Source organism: Pteronotus mesoamericanus, unplaced genomic scaffold (genome assembly GCF_021234165.1).
Source record: "Pteronotus mesoamericanus isolate MK-2021 breed Mesoamerican mustached bat unplaced genomic scaffold, CSHL_Meso_final contig_263, whole genome shotgun sequence".
Lineage (NCBI taxonomy): Eukaryota > Metazoa > Chordata > Mammalia > Chiroptera > Mormoopidae > Pteronotus > Pteronotus mesoamericanus.
The window spans coordinates 4,582,051-4,594,458 of NW_026555112.1; the positions used below are offsets into that span (position 1 = coordinate 4,582,051).

At 47.8% G+C, this 12,408-nt stretch overlaps 1 protein-coding gene across 1 annotated transcript in view; it reads right to left on the bottom strand.

Moving 5' to 3' along the window:
* Nucleotides 1-12,408, bottom strand: part of RFX4 (regulatory factor X4) — a 120,104-nt gene that overhangs the window by 83,426 nt on the left and 24,270 nt on the right. The window contains exon 4 of the mRNA XM_054574436.1: nucleotides 2,553-2,676. Coding sequence (XP_054430411.1) covers nucleotides 2,553-2,676 — 124 coding nt within the window. The remainder of the gene's footprint in view (nucleotides 1-2,552; nucleotides 2,677-12,408) is intronic.

Sequence of the window (12,408 nt, forward strand, 5' to 3'; positions counted from 1 at the left end):
TGTACAATGGCTGCCTCCTGTACGCACCCCAACGGGGGACCGAACCTATAACCCAGGCACGTGCCCTGACCGGGACTCAAACTCGCAACCTTTTGCTTTGAGGGGCAATGCCCAACTCATTGAGCCACACTGGTCAGGGCTGGAGAAATATTTTAAATAGCCATTCGGGGTAAATGAGACCTGTAGGCATAGATGTCAGCAGAAACCGAGGATCAGGGAAGAAGGAAACTTGGTGGAGGCTGTCCCAAGAAGGAGGGGAGCGAGGGGGAGGTGAGCAGAGGGAGGTGGCAGGGGAGGGGTGGGGAGGCGGCAGGGTAGAGAGGGCAGGAACTAGCGGGGACCTGGCAGGTGGAGGACCAGTGAGCCTCCGCTGCGGTGGCGGGCAGAACAGCATTTTGAGATGGTGACATCTGTCCCATAGGATGGTGTGGGGTGCAAACCCTCCTACCAGCTTCAGTCTACTAGGATCACTACACAAAGCAAAGAGGTCCCTGAATTTCATCCCTGGCTCATGATGGTTCAGAACAGGGCTCATAGAACTTTCTGTGATGATGGAAATTCCTATCTGTGCTTCCAATATGGTAGCCTCCAGTGACATATGGCCATTGAGCATTCAAAATATGGCTAGTGTGACTGAAGAGCTTAATTTCATTAGTTACCAACCCCATGGGGCTCGTGGCTACTGTACTGAACAGCACAGGTGGAGAGAGAGGTGGTATAGGCGGTAGGAAGTGCCCCAAACCCTTGTGCTGCAAGTGCTCTGCGATTTGCTGGAGTCTTGGTGGCAGGCTGAAGACTTAGAGCAGGAATGGAACTGGGGTTCCGGGAGGAGGGGCAGAGTTTAATCAATTGCACCTAGATCGTGAGGTCAAAGAAACGCTAAGCTGCAAAAGGGTTACAAAAGAAAGGTATTTGAGAAAAAGAGAATAGAAGGTCCTTACACAAGCAAATTGGAGTTTCTAGAAATGGTGAGGATTTTTTTTTCCCCAGAATCTAAGCTAAAAAAAATGGGTATTTGTATCTGCACACAAACATCTCATGGAGAATTCACAGCAACAACAGTTGTAATGGCACATGGTAGGTGTTACTCAATATCTGAGCTGTTCGATGGTGGAGTGAACAGTACCCTGTGTGCTCCACTGACATCCTGAAGAAGGGAGGGGTTCATTCCCCTTTCCCAGCACAGAGGGCCGAGGCTCAGAGAAGCTAACTGGTAAGTCCAGGAGAGTCAAGATTCTTGGTCTCTCGGTTCACTGAGCTGTCCCTCCATCTAAGAGGCCCCATTGTGGTCACTGCCAGGGAGCAAATGAATGTATCAGGACCACAGACCCATGACAAAGCTCCAGGGTTCCACGCATTCCTGGTGCACTTTACCTGCTCCACACTAGCACCCACGTGGGCTTGCTGCTGGGCCTCTCTGCCTAACCGCCACACAGCCCATCTCAGCTAGTGCAGACGGACTGAAGGAACGAATGAAAGAGCAAAGGCGGTTTCTCCACGGACTTTTTAAACCATTCTTTACACATTAAAGAAATAGCATCAGCGTGCCAACAAAACGCTTTCCCCTTCCTGAACGTCCAGAGCATCTTCCCAATTATCGAGTGGAGCCAGTTCTCAGCCACCCGGTGTTGGACTCTCCAGGGAGGTCGACTCGGGTCTGACGCCACTCCTGTTCTGCTCCCGCTGACGATGTAGCTGGTGGGGATCTGAAAGGGAGCCCCTGAACTCGTACACTGGCCTCCCTCAGCTACCCCAGGCCCGGCTGTGCCTGCACGCAGAAAACTGGTTGCGGGGGGAGGCACAGGCCTGGGTGTTTCTGTTAACAGGAGCAGTCTGGCTTGGACATAGAGAAAACAAGCTAACAAAAGGAGAAAGAATCTGGATGTAGTGACTCAAGTGAAATTGGGTACTTTGGAACTGTAAAAATCTAGATTTTTATCTATCCCGCAAACAAATAATCAGTCTTAGCTTTCCTTGGCCCAGTAAGTGTGAACAATCAGTGAACATGATGTTTTGTAGACACAGCCCTAAGTGTGGAATATGCGTTCACCATAAATAAGATGGACAGGGAACAGCCAGGCCTGCAGCCACCTGACAAACACCACCGCTCCCAGGGCACGACTCCCGGACAGCCAGCCTCATGATACGAGGCCATTTCCCAGTTTCTCCAAGGCCTTCCCTTTACAAAGCCAGGCAGCCTGCCCATCCCAGGCTCACCAACATACCGATGACACCCTCCTGACGCCAACGTTTGCCTCGCAGAGGGAAAAAGTTACTTTCTGCCAATTTAGTACCAAGAAAATTCAAGTTAGACACTCACTTTTCCCTTTTAACCTGTCTGAGTTGTTGGACGTTTGTAATACTTTGGTATTGTTTTGCTCTGTACTTGGTTTGGTGTTGCTTTGTTAACAAGTGCTTAACCTTTTCACCGTGAAGTATTAACTTACAAAGTTTGGTAACTTAAAAAGAACCAATTAACATGATTAAGAAATGTGCACGAATTACTTAAAAGGACAGAAGAAGAGGAGTAAGCCGGGTGAGGCGGGACTCACCTTCCCAAAGCTGGCGGCATTGACAGGCTGGGTGTCGTTCTTCTCGCAGAAATCCAGGTAGTGCATGTAGAGGGCGCTGCGGGGAATGCAGACTCCTTCCGCAATCTCATAGTTTTCCTCCAGCCTGAGGAAACACACCAGCGCCCGATGAGCCACTCCCCAGCAAGATGGCCAAGATCTTTCTAGACCTCCTCCAGGGCTCAGGAAGACCTCAGAAATAACTCTCTTCCTACATAGGAGGAAACCGAGGCCCAGGAGGAGAAAGCAACCTGCCTGAGGTCATGATGGAGTTAGCAGGGGAGCAGGATCAGACTCCTCGTCCCTGTGGGTATGGCCCTGGTCACTTTTTCAGCCTAAATTCCTAGTCCTTCTTCTTGGTACTGTCATTATGGCTACATTCTGGGGGCATCAGATTCCCCAAAACTCCAAAGATGATATAGGGTCTTGCAGGTGCCTCAGCCAAGCTTCAAACCACACACTTACTGCGTGGCCATTTCTAATGAGTGTCACCATCACAAAGGGCTTTTTGGCTAACAATAGCAGTGGCGAATAATGGCCTGCGAAAGCAAGTACCCTTGGATAGGCTGGACAAGTGGACAGCCACTAACCCGCTGACTGAAGGGAGGTTTGCTACCCCACAGCAGGGAGCTGAGCCTCTTGATTTCTAGGAGTACCTTCTCAGCTCCACCGGGATCATAGGATTCTAGACGCATTACCTTTTTAATGAGTACAGGTCAGGGGTTCATGGTAGGGACTTTCCACTTGGGTTAAATCCCAGCCTCGGCACTTGCTGGCGTGGTGACTTTGGGCCAGTTACTCAACCTCGGGCCTCAGTTTCCTTTCAGAGGTGATGATTATAGCCACTTTGTAAGGTTGTCGTCACAACCGCATGTGACGCGTGACAGGTGCCAGCCTGATGCCTGGCACCTGGTGAGTACTTAGTAGATGCCGGGCCTCATCGTCATCCATTCTTCTCTTCATAAAACATTGGTGGGCTCTTAGCGGCCCAGAATAGATGCCGGACATTGGGAACATAAAAAGCAAACTAGATTGTCTTCCCCCTTTACCCCAAACACCAGAATGTAGTCATCAAAAAGAACACTGCCTCCTTCGCCACAGACACGTGGCAGGTTACACACTTCCTGCAATGGAACTGCCAGGGCACACGACAACCGGGGCTTCTCTTTGGACCCGCTCGCTTCAGAGCCTGGGCACACGCTGTCCCATCAACGCACCGACAGTAAGTATTTCTCCTTTGATCATGAACTGGATTTCAGGAAACAACCCAAAGTCACTTGGAATCAAGTTCGAGGGACAAAGTGACTGGAATAACCTTTTTTTACCCAAACATTTTGGGGGAGGGAGTCAGAAACAAGGCATGATTCTAAAGTGATGAAGTAAATGTCCTCAAGTGGCTCCTAACTTTCTCCAAGGGCACTTGCCAAAGACGTGGTCCAGGGCTGCCGTCGCTGGAGTGGAATGAGGACGCGGCCTCCCGAGGTGCCCGCTGGAAAGGGCAGCACTCGTGTGGCTCCTTCTGACATGTGGTTGAGAGAAAATCAGTTCAGTCTTTCGTAGTCAGACCCCATGGGTGGATACGGCCCTAGGGACACTCAGATAAAAGAAGCCTGGTGCTGATGGTCCCAGGCCATCCCACCCACCCCTCCTCCTCTTCTGGGAAGGGGAGTGTGAAGTAACCCCTGACAGTTTTCAGAAGTGTTTTAGGAAATGCTTTATGCAACCCTTTCTGGGCAACCCAATTCCTTGAGTCTGAGTCACTCCTGCAGCCCCGAAGTCTAGCATGTTCCTTGGCACACAGCAGATGCTCAAAAAGGGTTAGAAGAATAGACTGCTTCAGTCATACAGGCATTCAAAAAGTCTCTCTTTGGTCACTTTATCAGTCAGGTGCCAGGGATACCTCGGTGAGCAACGGGGTCCTTGTTTTCATACAGAGAACAGGCTGACGGTGGGCAGATGGATAAAGACGCAGGTAATCTTTAATTGGACACGTATTTATTGAATGCCAGGCAGCACTCCAAACATTGAGGAGGGGGCAGTGAATAACACAAAGGCCCCGGCCTGAAAGGGCTTACATCCTAGTATATGGGTCCCCAACATCGTAGCTCAGATCTCGAAATGTGTTTCTTGTGGTCAGATGATCTCAGTAGAGAGTAGGCTCCTTAGGGCTACCCTAACTTCAGGTCTGGCCGAAGCGGGAATCAGCCCCCTAGCTTAGCCGGGACCCCTCAGTGCCACTCATGGTATTGTTTCTCTGTAAAAGGCCGTTCAAAGGTCCAAATAACAAACATACGCGCAAACTGCGAGGAGCCATCTGAATAACACGGCTTTCACAAACCGGGGTCTCACAGACATGCTTTGTTTGGCCTGAACAGCGTTGGCCCAACTTTTAAAATTCAGGGCATTTCACATTAGAATCTGGATTTCTGGCTTCTTTTGAAAAGGCTGAGATCTGGCAACATCGGGCCCATATTCCCGCATGACAACAATTGGCCAGAGTTACATGCGCCCTCAGACTGGCCAGAGTCCTCCCTCCTCCTTATTTTTCTTACACCCAATCTATTTTCTGTTCCTTGTCTGGCTTCTGTTGGCTCTTGTGTTGACATAAGACATGATCTGTGCCCTAGTTCACTTTGCAGTTTAACTGGGGAGAAAAATACACAGAACTGAGAATATTTAAGTACAACAAACTGCTGACCACAGGTGGAGTGGAAAATAGGAAAAGAGAGATTAGGGTTAGATGAGAGCAGATGCTTACGGTTCCATGGGTGAAGTGGGATTACAACTTTGTAACAATAGCAGCATCTCCTGAGCTCTTACTAGGTACAAGGCCCTGGGTATCCATGATCTCATTTGATCCTCACAATAATCCTATGAGGTAGGTATTATACCCATGTGTTAGATGAGGAAACTGAGGCTCCAAGAGTGGAACCCATTTGCCCCTGGTCATGCAGCTGGCTAGTACATGGGAGAGTTTGTCTCACTCTAGACCACTGTGGTCTTCTCCAAGGTAGAGGGAGGGGGTCCCAGGCAAGAGAACCAGCAAGAATTAGAGAAAAACATGGCATGTGCTTTGGGTGATGGAGGCATTGGTCTGAGTGAAAAAGGGGGCTTCTAAAGGGGATTTTAAAAGAAAGAACCATGAGGGAGAGGTGGGGAGAACCTTTAAATGCCCACACAAGAACAGGGCTTCACAGAAGAGTTGCCATGAAAGTATTCTTTTCAGAAGGCAATGAAGGGATATTCAGAGAATTAAAAAAAATAAAGATTCAGAGACAGAAATACCCAAGTGTTTCTGGGGTACTGAAGGAATAATAATAATAATGTCATCAATAACAACAGCAACTAACATTAATTTAAAGCTTTGTATGTTTTTTTTACCAGCAATGGCTTGGGTATAAAATGACGCAAAAAAATCTACTTCATAGGTTTCATCTTAGACTATTGCCAATTCCATTAACCACTCTCTTTGAAAAGCTCTGACTTCAACTCTTTAGATTCTTGTGGAACATTTTCCAGTTTAAGGCATGCACAGGAACAATTACAGCAGCAGGAAGTCTGTGCATGACAAGGTGTGGAGATGGGGAAAGTATCCTGTTTGCTTATTTTTGCTAAAGAGTTCTAAAAATCAATTTTGGCCAGAGAAATCCATGGGAACGTTCAACAAACAAGCATTTCAAACCATTCCAAATTCATATTATAAAAGGTATATGAGCCCTTAAGATAATAGGGGGCAGTTAAGTTTTTTGAAGCCTGAGAGTGGCTTGATCAAATTTACTCTTTGGAGAGATCACTCTGGCAGGTCTATGATGGGTGGACAAGGTGAATGAGTAGGGCTGGCCCATTGTGGGTGACTAATTAGTACATGATGAATGAATGAATGAATGAATGAATGAATGAACAACTGAGGCCAATTAGAAGCTACGACAATAGTCCAGGCAAGAAGTGGCGGAGCATGTATTGGAGGAGTGGCCACAGGGGCAGAGGTAACATTCAGGGTGTGGGTCTCTTGCTGTCAGATGTGAGGGGGGCAGGAGCAACTCGGGCCTATTCCTAGGTTCCTAACTGGGCTCCATGGGTGGATGGAGGCTTTTCTCCCCAAGATTAAAAAATGCAGGAATGGTGAGTTTCGAGGGAAAATGATGCTTCCAAATGTGGTGTTAAAGAGTGCGGGCTCCCAGGTAAATTCCTGGACCCTCCCACTCATTAGTTCCTTAAGCTTCCTGTGCTCAGTTTCTATTTGTTGTTCTTGTGGCTTTGTTTGCTCGTTAAATCTGGCCAAGAGATCAGTGTTAAAATACAAGACCAAGATTAAAATACATCTCATTAAATGAACCAGTAGCAGCAACAAACTATTCCAGTCAGAGGGGTGTAAGTCATAGATCACACAGGCTGAGCTAATTAAGTAGTTACCTGCCAAAGGCCAGAGCCTTCTGAAGAACTACATTTCTACCCATGTTTTATTCCTCTCACCAGAGCTTCTTCGCCTCAAGGTATCTAGGTGGCTTATGACTATGAAGCATTAATAAGCTCTGTGAAGGAACAGATGTAATTGTCATTAGGGCAACCTTGATGTCTGATTAGTTTCTACTGTTGGGGAGAGTGTCATGACATCTTTCCCCAAACCCCCTCACAAGACCTGGAGGGTCCGTGGGTGTGGTGACGTTGCTAAAGGAATGTCCGCTTCCCCGACCAAGGCATGGCACAAAGAAAGGCAGTTAATTATTTCTCTTCGCATCTGATGAAATTTCCCCCTTTTCCTCCTCACTTTTAGAGGACATCATTAGCCTTACACGGTGAACAATACTGCATTATACCTGGGTATTTTTAATGATCACAAAAAAATTCCCCACTTCTTCCATTTTCTGATCTTCTATTCAACAACTTGGTCATATGTGAATCGAGCCTATCCTATTACGGAGATAATGAACTCAGTCCACTGGCCAGCGTGAGTCATTATCTGCGGTGCACATGTTTCAAAGGCCTCCTCATGAGGTTTCCGCGCGCGGTGTCCTAGGGCACGCGGAGGACTCTCTGTATTGTTAGCGCTTTATAATGAAGAGCAGAGAGCACCTAGCGCAACTGTCCCCCGTTCTCATTTTCAAGCTGTTTTCTTATATTTACACATGGGCTTTCAGTTCCAAGTCTCCACTTCTTAAGTCCTTGCACACATGTCTAAAACAGAAAAATTTTTCCTGTATTTTACCAAAAGAAAGGGCAACAGTATTAAAAAAAAAAAAAAAAACCAAAAAACTTTGCTGATTATCAGAGCTTATGATTGAGTTTGTTGGAGGCACCATTCACTGTCGTGAACCACCCGCTCAGGCTTCCCTTGCCCGCTGCTTCCTGCCTGTGCATTCCAAACGGGGCCGCCGAGGACGGTTTCCACTGTGCCCCTTGTGCACTTGTGGGAGTATTTCTCCGCGTCAGTATGAAGAAGTGGAATTACTGGATACTCATACTAACATGTGAATGGGATTGCAAAATTGCCTCCTCAAATAGCTTTTCCATTTTACACCTTAATTACAGCACATAATACCCCTTTTAAAAATTAGGCACCTAGCTTCACAGCAAAGCATCTCATTCTCCGAGATGTTAACGCCCTCAGTTTGTCCTGCTTAATCATCCTTTCTCCTTCTGTCCCTGTGGCTTCTAACAGGACACAGACGCACCTTGACATTAGCTAGCACCTCTGGCTGCTTTCAGAGCTAAAATGTCCAGCCTCCTTTTCTGGAACTTGCACAGGAAAGTAAATAATGTTCATCTCAAACGTGCACAGGAAAGTAAATAATGTTCATCTCAAACGTCAGGGATTGGCCCTACCTGGTGAGTCTGTCTGGTCTAGGAGCCATGACCCGGTCAAAAACATCGATGTATTTCTTTGGAACAGCATCAAGCCCAATCCTCTACTTCTGGCCTCTGATAACACTTTAAAGATTTACTCTGTTTCATATTAATTCAAAATATTGAAAGTCCATCGACCACCCAAGGCTTCATTCTTCTGTTTTCAAAAGTAAGGAATATGCACCCCCCACCCTCACCCCTCGGGAAAGCAACAGTTGGGTCTCCTTCCCTCTACCTTTGGGGGAGGGCCTGGCTTCCTCTGCAAATTGCTGAAAAGGAAAGTGGGTCCACCCTGAGGGTCACAAGGAGCTGAGAGTGACTCCGAGACGGGGAGGGGATGTGTGCTGGCGGCAAGGAGGCCAGGATGGCGCAACAGGCTGCTTTCCATCCAAACCCTCTGTGTGAATAGGGGGTTTTGTGCGCCCGGATTCCAGCGGCGCTCGCCATCCCCGGCGGCTGGGCTTACTAACCCCCGTGACCATGACCGAGGGGGCTGGAAAGCGTTTGGCAGAAGGTATTTGACAGCATTTGCCTGTTTTCCGCTGGGAGCTGCCTCCAGAACACGCGGCCCCGATTATTTTGGGCTGCATGGCTGCGGTGATATTTGTTTTTAGGCCTGGGAGGGTCTCTAGGGAGATGGGAAGGGGCCCACGGCAGGACGGGGGCAAGGGGATGCGGCAGAGCGCTCCTGGCCCAATTCCAGAAACAAGCCAAAGGTGCCAGGAGGGCTCGGCACTGTCGGGCAGGTGCTGCCCCCGTGGCCGCCACCGTGGCCGTGAGGCTGATGCCCTGTCCTCAGCGTCCTGCCGGGCTGCACACGGCCACTGGAGAGGGGACAACATGGAGGATGCAAGTGCCTCAGAGGATAAGATGCCATGCTGTGGGGCTAGGTCCCTATCTTTACAAAAAGCACTTATTTTACTGCGGGTGAAGGCGTAAAATGGGAAAGCCACTGGAGAAGACAAGTGTGCAATCCCTTTGACGCTGTCTGTGCGCAGGAGGAACGCTTCAGCAGGTGTGTGAGGGGGCAGAGGCGGGTGTGCTTTGGGGCCCTATTTGTAATGGTGAAGATGCCATTTGGACCCAACCTAAATGTCCATCAAGAGGAAGACAGTGAAGTAAGTTCTACAGCCGCCTTGTGGGGATGACTGAGTGGTGGTCACAGAGAGGTTGCTCCGTATGGACTAATGTGGGTAGAGCTCCAGAACTTTCTACTGAGGAGGAAAGCAAGGTGTGGAACAATATAGCGTGCCAGGCTGTATAATAATATTTTTACTGTTGTACGTCTGCATTCTTTTTATAAAGGAGAAAGTATGAAATTTTAAAAAAATCATGGTTCAGAAACTTTGGTCAGTACATATACATATAAATGCACAGGCAAAGGACAGCACGTATGTGTATGTGTGTACACACATATACATACTTCTCACTGGTAACTGGGTTGCTCTGGAGAAGGAAGCAAGGAATTACATGAAGAAGTTAGCCTTATCTGTAATGTTCTTGTTTTTAAATAAGGAAATGTATTATTTGTATAAGTATGATAAAATAAAAATAAGGATTAATCCAATGTATTTGTATTTTGCCTTTTTATAAAAAAGCTACAAAAATATTTTGAAAAAGAAGAAAATCAGACAAAGAAAAGAGACTGAAAAGTACATAAGCATCAGATTTAGCTCTGAGCTCCTTGGCAACCAGCGCAAGAAGGGGACACGGTACCAATGAGGTCACATGTCCTTATAAAACGGAAGGTGCAACCAGTCCCTTTTGAGGCAGGCTGTATACTAAAACTATATCTTAAAAATAGTTTCTCACGTGAAACTTTATACAGGCAGTCACTTGTCCTGCACCCCGGTTTTAGGCAGACCCTCTCCCGCCTCCCTCTCCCGCCTTGTCCGTATCACTCCCCTCTTTGCTCGCCAAGCTCCAACCACCAGGCCACCTTCTTTACTCCCCTGACCACGCTAAGCCTGCTCCCAGCCTGGAGAGAGAAGCAGATGCTGTGCTGCGTGCCCAGGTTACCCTTCAGGACTGAGGTGCCCTTCCCCACTGCTGGGAGGGTGGTTCCTGAGGCTGGACTCCCTCCCTGGGGAGCCGTCCTCAGTGGAACAGGAAGGGAACTGCCTGGAGTTATGCCCCTCTCCTTGGGGGCAGCTGACATCCAGTGATGGGCAAGGTGGGGGAACAAAGGCCCGGACCCACGACCTCCATGCCATCATCCCGGAAGGGCCATCCCGGCTTCAGAACTCCCTGTGGGATCGCTGACGCCTCGTCAGCCCCTATTCTTGGTCCATCTTATCCACCGCTGTATTCCCAGAGCCTAGAACAGCCCTAGGGAATAGTAGGTGCTCAGTAAATATTCTTTGAATTAGTTAATGATTGAAATTCTACCTTAACAATATCATATAAAGGGAATTAAAGGTCAATTTGATGTCTGAACAACTTGATGCCTTTGGATAATAAGACTAAAATTTATATATTTTTCAAACCATATTTGCCCTTAAAAACCAATATATCATTTTTTTAAAAATCCAGTGCGTAACTTTCTGAATTGGAGGATGAAATTTCTTCTGGAATGATCTATGTGTCCCTTTATTTAGAAAACAGAAGAATTTACAAAGAATTAGGTCCCGTAAAAAGAGAACTGACTGTGTACATGTCAGGAAGGAGAGAAGCCTGGCTCCGAACATCCTTGTGGGGCTCAGAAGGGAGGGGTGTGCTGACCGCCCGACTGCTGGCGGCTAAGAGTTACCGAGCACCCGTTACTACACAACGCACTGTTCATGCCGTTTACTGTATAGACTCACTTCCTCCTCATGACCACCCTATGAGGTAGCTGCTACTGCTGCCCCCATTTCACAGGGGAGTGGTCTGAGGTACAGAAAGGTTAAGGAACCTGCCCAAGGCTCCACAGCTGGAGAGTGGCAGAGCTGGGGGTTAATCCCTGGCAGTCTGATTTAGGAGACTGCGCCACCTCCAGCCTCACTGTTGCCAGGCAGATGTCAGGGAATCGCAGGAAAACAAACACGGACAAGGAGATTTTCTTATAGTCCCTTTCAGGTCTTTTATTCTAAAATGTTGCCCTGGCTGGGTGGCTCATTTGGTTGGAGAGTCATCCCATCGACCAAAAGGCTGTGGGTTCGATCTCTGGTCGGGGCATGTACGAAAGGCAACTGATCGATGTTTCTCTCTCAAATTGACGTTTCTCTCTCTCTTTCTCCCTTCCTCCCTCTCTTAAATCAATAAACGTATCCTCAGGTGAGGATTTAAAAAAATAATGAAATAAAATAAAATGTACAACGCATTCCAGGTATTAAAGCAAGAGCATCTGTTGACTCCTTGCATTTCTAGAAACTCTCGCTTGCAGTCCCTTACATACTGATGCCTCATTCGATGTCCTGGCATTTTGGGAATTTGTGGCCATAATTTAGGGGAAAGGTGCAGAGGAGATTTGATCAGGGAAGCAGAATAGAATTTTAAATAAAGAAAAAAAAACCCAGCAAATTCAATGAGAGGAGGAATATGGGGACAGATCCATGGAAACGAGCCAACAGGCTGGAAGCGGAGCTCTTGAAAACAACCTTGGCTCTCCTTGCAGCAAAACAAGCCCACGGTTGGGGCTCTTGTTAGAGAAGATTGAGTTACGTTCCTGAATGCTGTTTTCCTCTCACCTGTGGCTGGATTAGACTAGAGAATCTAACAGGATTTGCTCATGAAAGCCCATCTGCTTTCCCTGTGGATCTGTTCTCTCTTCCCCATCCTTCCTTTGCAGTTAAAGAGACCCAGCCAGGCTCCTGCCTCTGCCATGTCATGGCTGTGTGTCACGGCTGTGTTCAGGCAAATGATTGAACTGTATGAGATTTACTTCCTTCATCTGTAAAATGGGCCTAGCAATAGCAGCCTCCTGGACTGGGCGAATGAAGCATGGAGACTGGCACAAAATAGATTTCCGCCTCCTTCCCCTTCCCGCTTTGCTTCCCCTCCTTCATCCCTTGTT